This window comes from Buceros rhinoceros, unplaced genomic scaffold, assembly GCF_000710305.1.
Source record: "Buceros rhinoceros silvestris isolate BGI_N320 unplaced genomic scaffold, ASM71030v1 scaffold11244, whole genome shotgun sequence".
Taxonomy (NCBI): Eukaryota; Metazoa; Chordata; class Aves; order Bucerotiformes; family Bucerotidae; genus Buceros; species Buceros rhinoceros.
The window spans coordinates 1-10,495 of record NW_010406496.1 but is presented as its reverse complement, the minus strand read 5'-3'; the positions used below and the strand labels follow the sequence as shown (position 1 = coordinate 10,495).

At 40.1% G+C, this 10,495-nt stretch overlaps 1 protein-coding gene across 1 annotated transcript; it reads left to right on the top strand.

The window, feature by feature from the left end:
* Positions 1-472: 472 nt before the first annotated feature.
* RSPH1 (radial spoke head 1 homolog (Chlamydomonas)) lies at positions 473-5,584 on the top strand (the record flags this gene model as incomplete). The annotated part of the gene is made up of 7 exons (XM_010134111.1): positions 473-586; positions 700-805; positions 2,009-2,099; positions 2,337-2,472; positions 2,789-2,860; positions 4,610-4,882; positions 5,488-5,584. Coding segments are annotated over 7 exons (889 nt in total), but the record flags the coding sequence as incomplete, so codon positions are not given.
* Positions 5,585-10,495: the final 4,911 nt, after the last annotated feature.

The following is a 10,495-nucleotide window of genomic DNA, read 5'->3' as shown; positions in this document are numbered from 1 at the left end:
AGGGCACTGGGGAGGAGACGGGCGGGAAGAGGCTCTCGGGAGTCGGGGGCAAGGAGTTGGGGAGCGCCGGCGGGGAAGGGACGAGTGAACGTTACCGGTCGCGGGGTGCTAAATACTGTGTGCCGGCCGGGCAGAGCCTGGGAGAGAGCCCGAGGTGCTTCTTCCATGGGCGAGGGGGTGTCGAAAGCGGGGCTGTACCGGTTCAGGCGGGACCTGCCTCGCTTTCTCTGCTGGATGAAAACAAGTCATCCATACTTTCCAGCAGTGTGTCAGGAAGGGAGGAAGGCCTCTGGGTGCCGGGATCTGATAAAAGTGTCTGGAGAAGCAGTACCTCTGTTAGCCAGGTGCTCCCACAATCTCTGGTGCAAGCCGAACTGGAGTGTCTAAGCAAACATCTGTTTTCCTCTGTCTAATGAGGTTAGATTCAGTCAGGTCTATCCCTCTTAAACATTGGTTTTTCACGTTTGATCAGGAGTATGAAGGTGAACGCAATCCAGAAGGTGAGCGACATGGACGTGGAAAAGCACATCTACCCAATGGTGATGTATACGATGGAGAATATGAAAATGGTTTCCGAAGTGGGAAGGTAAGACAGTGGCAGAAGGTAGTGGCTGTGCTTATGTTTCAGCTGTTCTGGGCACTATACTGAAACAAGAGGGAGAACTGACAAATATTTTGTCTCTACCAAATGTGTTTCAGGGGACTTACAGATTTAGAAATGGGGCTCGCTACATTGGAGGATATCTTCTAAACAAAAAGCATGGCAAGGGTACTTTTTTTTATCCAGACGGGTCAAAATATGAAGGTAAAATACTGAACACAATTGCAAGTATTTCTGTAACTGAAAGGACATATTCTTCCCTCCCCGCTTCTCCCTGAACACAAGGAGGTAGTGAATTGAAGAATTTATTATTTTAAGAAGATAAATTTGCTACAAAATGTTTTCTTTTTATTCCTTTTTTTTTTTTTTACTACAAACTCTGAGAAGTGTGGGTTTTATTTATGGGGATTTATGTCAATTATTTTGACAAGTGTGGCATTTAGTACTGGTTTATTCTCATCATGTCCCCTTTTCAAGTGGGTGTTCCAAGTTCTGAGAAATATGAAGTGTCTTTTACAAATCAGTGCAATCTTGGTAGAGGAGACTATAGTTACTTATTTCTGAATGATGATTAGAACCACGAATGTGTTCAGTATAATGTATTTTAGGACTTTATCAGGTCCATCCTTAAAAAATAGTCTACTGACTAGAGCACTTACAGCACTTACTCGAGGATTGGTTGCCTCTGAAGTTTGAAGAAGTTGCAACTTGTATTCTTTCCCTTCTTCCAGGAGAGTACCCAAAACACTGTCTGTGAGTATCAGTTAGGTTTCAAGAGACAGTATTTCCCCCTGTCCTTTCTCAGCTAGGCAAGAAATAACATTAACACTGTGAGTGCTAGAAGCAAAGAACAATAAGCCCAATCTTGCTTTATGGGAGCATGTGTCCCTGTGATTTTTAAAAATTTATTTATTTTTTAATTTGAATAGAAAATTAATTAAGACACACAATCTAGCATCCTTTTGAATATATGTGCCCCTGACTGACGTGGCGATTTTAGCAAATTAATCAAACTAAAGTAGTCCCTCTTTTTATCTGAGTGGAAATGTCACATTATCTAATGCAACTGTGTTGCATTACCATGTTTAAAGATAAGAGCGGCGGCTGTTACGTGGCTTCTTGGGTTCATAATGATAACGGAGTGATAATGGAGAAAGACTATGATGGGCAAAATGAAAGGAGGATCAGGCAGCTGCATAAATATGCATGGAGAGGGACAGACAGAAGAAAAATGATCAAGAGCTTAGAGTAAGGAGTGCTGTAAGAAATGGAAAGGAATCACAGTGTTGTCATAGCTTTCTTTTCCTTCTCTAATAATTCACGTATGATAACTTTACAAACTGACCACTATATCACACAATGAAATAAACCATGTCTCACCCTGTTTTTATCTTATTCTCATTAAAGGAGACTGGGTGAACGACCAGAGACACGGCTATGGGGTGTATATGTATGCAAACGGAGACACCTATACTGGAGAATGGTTTAACCACAATAGGTGTGTTTCATTTTTACAGTGATGTTTCAACTCACCCAATGGCATTAAAATGCAAAGATTGTTTTCAAAGCATGACTGACTGCAGCAAATCAAGCTACTATGTAGCTGCTTGGCTATGTAGTCCAACTTGGGTTGTTTCAGCTACTTAAACAATACAGTTTTAATACCTTAAGTATAACAACATCCCAAATTTTTAATATTCAGTAATATAAAGCAAAACTATTATTTTCTCCTTAGGCACGGGCAAGGTACATATGTCTATAAAGACACAGGATCTAAGTACGTTGGTGGTTGGGTAAATGGAAACCAGGAAGGACAAGCTGAACTTATCCACCTAAGCCACAGATTTAAGGGCAAGTTTTCGAATGGATATGTAAGTGTGCTGGAAAACTCTCTATTCATCTGAACAATTAGCAAGGAATTGCCTTAATATGATCTGCTTCCACTTAAAATAAGAAGTTAGGCTCCTGATCTTTCATAGTATTTCTTGTACCATAAGTATAACGTATGAAAGTGAAATAACCTATAAGACAGGATGCCAAGTTTCTCTGCAACTTTGCTTTCAAAATTATGTGAAATAATATGTTATAGACTATTTTATGAATTTTGTAGTAAAGCATATTTTACATTTATATGCTTAGGATATACTAACTTCATAGTTCTGCTGACTTTTTTGTATCTTTTTGCAGCCTCTAGGTCATGGCAAATATGTCTTTGATATTGGATGTGAGCAACATGGTGAATACATACAATCAGAGCAGGTAAAAGAAATAGTGCAAATGAGACTGAATATCAAAGAACTCAGAAAATCAAATCTATTGTTGAGTAATCTATAGAATGCCTTGTAGAAACTGATGCTAAAGAAGTCCCAACCAGTCAAAAAAGGGTAGAAACTCATGCATTCTTAAGAAATAAATGAGGTTTCGTTTTGCTCTTTTCTCTGGCTTCTGTACTGTGTAAGCTTTGGCAAGTACAAGGTGTGATTTTCGCACTGCTTGCAGACAGGACCCCTTTCTGCTTAAAGTTCAGAAAAATCAGGACGTACCCAAAACATTTAAATCTTCAAACCACAGAAGAATGTAGATGTATTTGTCTGTACGTTTAGCCTGTATTCTGCTTTGTTCTGAATGCCAGAAAACAATGAAAATTATTTCTCCTCATATTTCTGAATTCTTTGATGCTATGCATACAAATGGTATTTTCCAGCAGATTCATGTTTTGGAAATATTGACCCACTGTTATCCTGGGCCTGTTAGGAGCTTAGTATCTGCAGCTCCTAATAACTGTAGGGAGAAGCTGGGATCAGGGCCTGTTTTTCCTTCTCCTTCATGCAGGAATGTTTTGAAATGTGTCTGATTAATATGGTGCAAAATAGCTATAGAAATAAGAATGATTTCTCGATGTTACTGTTTTGACTTCAAGAAAATATGTCACATTTTAGCTTACAGTTTACTACCTCTGTTGTCTGACACGTTAGTTCCTGTTACACATTCTGAAATTTTCCAATGCAATTGTTTAAGACAAGGACAAAATAATAATTTAAAAAATCCTACCATTAGTGATAGAGATTTGCAAAACATGGAGACTGTTTTGCTTTTTTGGCTGAAAGCAAGTGATTCTCAAATTAAGAACCAGATTCATATAAGTATCCAAAGTGATGAGTATCTAGTATCCTCACTTCATCTGGGAGTTGTTGAATGCGCTAATTTTGAAATATAAGGCTGTTGATGTGGGACTTTAAACATGAAGAACCCAAGGTTAAGGACTCAGGTTCTGAAAATCATTACTCTCAGGAACAATAATTTCTTCTCATGAGAATGCTGTAGTGACTGTGTAAAGCAAGGGGCAGTGCTGTCACTAAGGTAAGATTAAATTTTGCCTCTTTGCTTTAGTTGAACTTATTGCAGAGCAAGACTCATTAAAAAAAATAAATTATCTTGCAATACATATAATTATTCTATTACTAACACTCCTTCACATTTGGATAAAATAAAGAAAATTACCTTCAAATTTCATAAACAGAATCTTTGTCCAGTACCTTATTGCTTCCTAGATCCTTTCCCAGGTCTTCCCTAAGCAAAAACTGAGGCAGAAAAAGATGTTTTGCCATGCTATTCCTGTGTGAGATAGACAATATAGCGTCTACCAGACAGATCATGAGGTGTTATTTGCTGCTCTTGTACGGTAGACTGGCACGGAGGAGGAAACGTAGTTGATAGGCCCCTCACAGCCTTTCTGTTTAAGGGAGAGACAAAATTTTACCTTAAAGAAAGCAAGCTGGCAAGCGTTGAGCATTAGTAAGAGTCAACTGACTTCACCAATGTTCAAAGTGAAGCTCTCTTCCAAGATGTGCAGCTGCTGAAGTTTGTCCCCCTGTAAATCCTTTAGAAGCACACATCAATTGCCATTTTGAGCCCAGATTAAGAGGTTGCAGAGCACAAAACCATCATATTTGTCACTCCCTTAATACCTGTAAGATGAGATGCTGGATTTTATGAATTGTCTTCTAGGATAAAGGAGAGGGAGAAGAAGAGGGAGAAGAAGAGGAAGAACCCTCATTACTTGTTGCACCAAAATGGAAAGCATTAGAAATTACCAAATTAACACTCTGGACTCCCCATGGAGAAAACCCACCTTCTCCCAGAGAAGCCTCCCTAGTGGCAGCAGCAGCAGAAGCAGAGGAAGAAAAAGCAGCAACAGAAGCAGAGGAAGAAAGAGCGGCAGCAGATGCAGAGGAAGAAAGAACAGGAGCAGAAGCAGAGGAAGAAAGAGCAGGAGCAGAAGCAGAGGAAGAAAGAACAGGAGCAGAAGCAGAGGAAGAAAGAGCGGCAGCAGATGCAGAGGAAGAAAGAACAGGAGCAGAAGCAGAGGAAGAAAGAGCAGGAGCAGAAGCAGAGGAAGAAAGAGCAGGAGCAGAAGTAACTGAAGAGGAGAAAATACCATCTGTTGCAGGTTTATTCTGCTAGATAGCTGGAAAACTCATGCTTTGGCTATCCCTTGAAACTGTGTTTTTCAGGTTTAATATCAAGTGGTGTGAGAGGGGTTGTGTCATCGTGTGTCCCCCCCCACCATGATTTATCACATGTTGAATGTTAGAAACTTCCAAGACTGTTTATAAACTGCACAATATTTATATGTCAGTTTTATCTCATATAGCATAATGAGATACAACTGCTTTGGGAAGCCTGTGCATCATTTTAGACCATGTCATAGCCTGTTATACAAATTTGATTACAATTACAGAAAAATTTGTGGAATTTCTCATGTGAGTAAAGACTGTAGACTTTAGCAGGAGTTATAAGCTACTGCATGAAAACAATGGTTGGGTGCAAATTTGTAAAATTAATTTTCTTCGTTATTTCAAATTTCTCATATTTCAGTCCCTGAGGAGTCTACTGAGGGTAGGGATGATGAACATTCTCTTCGTGAAGTATCCAGTGAAGTTTTTAGCCCAGCAGAGGGTGCAGGAGAGGAAGATGAGGGAAGCGGAAAGGAAGAAGAAAGCAGAGATCAGGAGGATCAAGGTGAAGAATTTGACATGCAATATTATTTTTCAATTAGCAATTGGGATTTGAAATTATGTATGTCAATCAGCTGAAGTCATGCTGCTACTGAGATGTCCATTATCAAGATGAAGAGACCATGGGAATATCTACCTTTCATAATGGGGCAGTTCTGTACAGATGTAAACTGGTTTTGAGTAGTCAAGTTCATATACCTTAACAGTACAGATTAGAAGTGACACTTCTGTGCAGCATTATCTGTGCACGTACTGCTGACAGCACTTGCAGAGCTGAGTTTGTAAGTGATTGCATTTGCAAATTTTGTTTTGTACAAAAATGAGTGAGATTTCAGACCCTGGGAAATTCAGGGGGTTTTGAGCACTCCACTTTTCTCTAATGAAGGGAACTCTGTGTTCTTATTCTTTCAACTGAAGTTAAAAAGCAGGCAAAACAAATCTGAAAAAACAAAATTTAGGTATTGTTATGCATTATGGTTGATTTGTTTCTCCTACAAACTGAAGCGATTTGGAATTCAGATGCTCAGGTTTTCTTCCAGGCATTTCAGAAGCCTGTTTAGAATGCAAAATTGCCAAGAAGCAACAAAAGGATGCACCTATGTTTACTCACATTTAGCCTATAGGCCTCCACCCCATTGTGTAGTTAGTATTTATTAGGTGTTAGCATTTACAAGCTTGCATATCTGATGTATGGAAACATATGATAAATGTATCCTTTTGTAATCAGTCCGTTTTACAATAATTCAAAGCAAAGCACTATCCACAGGGATTAGAAAGACTCTTAAACCATGTGAAAATGCCTGGAGGTATACACTAAACATTTTGGTCAGCTCTTGGAATTTTCGTGATTTCTTTATTCTCATTTTTTACCCATCACCCCTGAAGCTGGTCTCCCGCTTCAGAGCAGACTAGCCAGCTAGCTGATCTGGTGTGTAGGACTGATGAAAACAGGCTTCGATCAAATCCAGCAGAAGTCTCAGCAGGTTTCTTGCATAGCTCTGCTCTCGATTTGGCAAAAGTTCATTGCGCCTGGTTTGTCTCCAAGTCTTTTGGACTCAAATAACCATTTTGACTGAACTTGATTCTTGTAATTTTTCTGGCCCGCCAGAATGGAGCTGTTCTGGTATTCCCATTGTTTATTGTGGGTTTTTTAAGAACAAATGGTCCCAACTATCTGTCAGAATAGATGCAGATATCAATGCATGAAAACAGGAATGTGATAGATGTTCTAAAAGTTCCTTCCAGCTCTTTGTTTCTAATATCAGAGTTGGATGATTTTATACATTTTTCAGCATAGGTCTACATCCATAATTAATTAGTCAACATATTGCTCCCCTTGTCTTTATGTTTAGCAAGAAATGAAGAAAATGTGCATACTGTGAAGAGCAGATGTAACAAAATCTATTTTCTTGCACCCTTGTATTCTGTGTCCCATTACTGTAATTTTTTCCACACAGGAGTTTCATCCTTCTCTCTCCGTGTTTCTTAGGATATTGTCTAAATAAGAGACATTCTTTGTCTATTTTAGAGCTACATATGGGCTGGCGGGCAGTCAATATGTGTGTACTGAGTCTGTCTGGCAGCTGACAAACAATGTATAACAGTTAAATTCAAGTATTGGTAGTGAAAGACAGTGAGGAAAGAGGTCTGAGGTAGACAGCATAGTCCTAGAATTATGTTTTAGACTACTAGGATTACTTTCAAGTATTTTATAATAAAATGCATCTCTACGTCCTGTCTTTTCTTCACCTCCACAGAAACTACTAGGTTAGAAGATAAGGAGGATGAATTCAAGGAAGCAGAGTAATTGAATACAACTAGAGACAAAGAGCCAAAAGAGGAGATTTCAGAGTAAATAATTTATTATGGTAAATCTGCAATATTTTTATTCATAAAAGGCTGAGTTAAGGTACTTTGAATAAACATTTCTGTCACTGTTCTGCCTGGAATATATATCTCTGAAACTTCTATGCTCTCAAAATGTGCAGTCTCAGTAACTATCTATATTACGTGTAGCAAGTAGCCAGTTGTTGAATTCAGTATGAGATTATTGTGAACTCGTGAAGTTGTGCCCTCACAAGTTTGCAGAAGCAAACTCAATCTTCTCCCAATACTGGTAGGTGTTCTCTTTCTTGATCCCTCCCTCTGGGCACAGAGACTTGAGGTCTTGCTTGTGAAGACAAAGACAAAGGCAGCACAGGGCTTCCCAGCTCTGTCTGTCACTAGACCACCAGTTACAGGCCTACATTTTCCTTGTTGATGTTTTTACTGTTCACGTAGCTGTAGAAACATTTCTTGTTGCCTTAATTCTTCCCTTGCCAGTTTTGAACTCAAACTGAATTTTACTTCCCTAACACTTGGGTGCCATGTTTTAAAATTGTTCCTTTGTAATCTGTTTTTCCTTCCATGCAGCTCAAACCCAAGTCTTTTGTTTACCATGTAGCCTTGTGGCTTTAAGCTGTTTAAAGGAGACTGTGAATTGATCAGGGTGAGAAAGTAGATCTGTAACAAATTCTCAACACTATGCCACACTTAATACCCGTGCTGATCCACAAGCTTTCAACCAGCATTTTGTCCATGGTGTAGAAGAGCTCCATGCATCCAAACTGCTTCTTCACATGGAGGAAGACTACTCTTCTCCTTTTCCTTTTCTCTTTTTACTAATGAGCCCTCCATTCATTGGAGAGCTACAGCTGTGTGGGCTGTCGCACCAGGTTTCAGTTTTTCTAAGGATGTCACAGTTCTACATTTGCACACAGCAGTTCCTAGTTCCTCCCCTTTGTTCCCCAGGCTGGATCCATTTGTATACATATACTTCATGTAGGCTCCTTTAGACTTATTTTCTCTTTCCCAAGGGGTTTCCTGCTCCCATTACCCTGCCCCATTTACTTACCACACCTAAACTCCATTCCTTAGTGGAAGCAGTTATTGCCATCCTCCAAAGCATCAAGTTTAAGTCTCTCCTCCCCAAACTTGCAAACCTCTTGGCAAAGATACTTCTACCCCACTTTGTTAGATCTCCTTGTTCCTCCAAGACAGGCCCATGGTAATGAAAGCCAAAGCACTACCTATGTGACCCGTTGTTACCTCTCAGGATTGTATCCCTACTTCCTATGGAGGATCAAGGGGATATCCTGTGGGTTTCCATGCCTTTTGCCACCCCAAATCCTGCAGTTACACTTGTTTTGCTCCTGGTGTCCCACAGCAGTATCACTGATGGTCACGCTGATGATCAATGAGAGGTAACAGGCAGGGGACCAGGTAAGCCTTGGCCATCTCTCTACGACACCCGGTATTTGGGCATCTATCAGACAGGAACCTCTCATGACAACATGTCTGGTCAGCAGACAGGTTTCTTTATTCCCTGCAGAAGGGCATCTCCAACTGCTATGGATGCTCAAGCTGGGCGCCGCTGGCTCTGAAGCTTCCTTGAGCAGCATCTGTTCCCATCCCATGGCTATTAGGACTCAATACTTTCTCTTTGCATTCAGGTCTGAGCGAGGAGGAGGAACATTTCTCCCGCTTTCAGAAGTCATGGGCCTCTGCAACTTCCCTCAGAGGAGTCCCCATCCACAGCTCCATCCAGCACAGCCCCTAGACATCCCTCCGTCTCAGGCTCAGGCTCTCACCTCTGTGGAGACCCTGTTGATATCCAATTTACCCTCCTTAATCGCGAACAGTCAGCACATCTCCTTCTGCGGGTCCTTGGACACACAGCACCTAGACCACTACACACCTCCCTCCCACAGGGGAGGAACCTATCACTCACAGTTTCAGCAAAGGTACTCCCAGAAGTTTGAAAGGTAGTGAGAATAATAGATTAACAGAAAGTAGAAATAAGGAAACAAGTTATATAAATAGAATTTATTTCTTCTTCCAGCAATTTTTCTCCCATCAGAAATGTCATAGTGAGGAAATTCCCATGCAATCTTTCCCCTCCTATCTTACATGTCATTTTGTTTGCAATTTCTTATTCCACCAATTGTGACTTCAGTGACCATTTTTGGAGGTGGTTTTTCCACTCCAAGTGGAAAATGCTGCATTTTCATTGTTAATGTAGCTAGATCAGAGTAAATCTGGCTTGCTAATGTTGTTGGGGTTTTTTTTACCTATTTACAAAAAACCTAAAAATCATTAGTTTACTTGCTAGTTTTAATATATTATACTGTAAATTTCAGATATATCTGCACAGCATGTTTCCCAACTCATTTTCATTTTAAGGCAATCTCCAGTTCAAGCTGAGTTCATTCTTGTGTGATTGTTGGTGTATCTTTCTAGCAGAAATTAGAACTATGAAAAATATGCTACTCTCTCTGGGAAACCTAGCAGCCAAACCCAGCTGCAGTGTTCTCGTGTGGGAAATTATATTGTTAACTAGCCTTGTTTGATTAACTCTAACCAAAACAGTAACCAGGTGGGGGCTAACCCCTTTTATCCAATTATAGTGCCTTAAGAGATGCATGCTGTCTGTGTGACAGAGACACTATCCAATCACCACGTATCTGGTCAGGTGAACAAGAGTCTATAAATTGGGACGTACTGTAAACAATAAACGGGTCTCACTACACACCATATTGGCGTGTGCGTGATTCGTCCTGGTTCCAGCTCGCGGGCCCGCTGTAAAAGAGAGCACCACGCAGACACTCGCTCATGCCTTCCCCCTCCCAGTGGGATGGGGAGGAGAACTGAAAAAAAGAAAAACATTTAGGTTGAGATAAGAACAATTTAATAACTAAAATAAAACAAAATATAACTAATAGTAATAATAATGATGACTATGATGATGGTGATGAAAAGGAATATAACAAAAAGAGAGAGAGAAATAAAACCCAAGAAAAAGACAAGTGCACAATGCAATTGCTCAGCACCTGCTGAC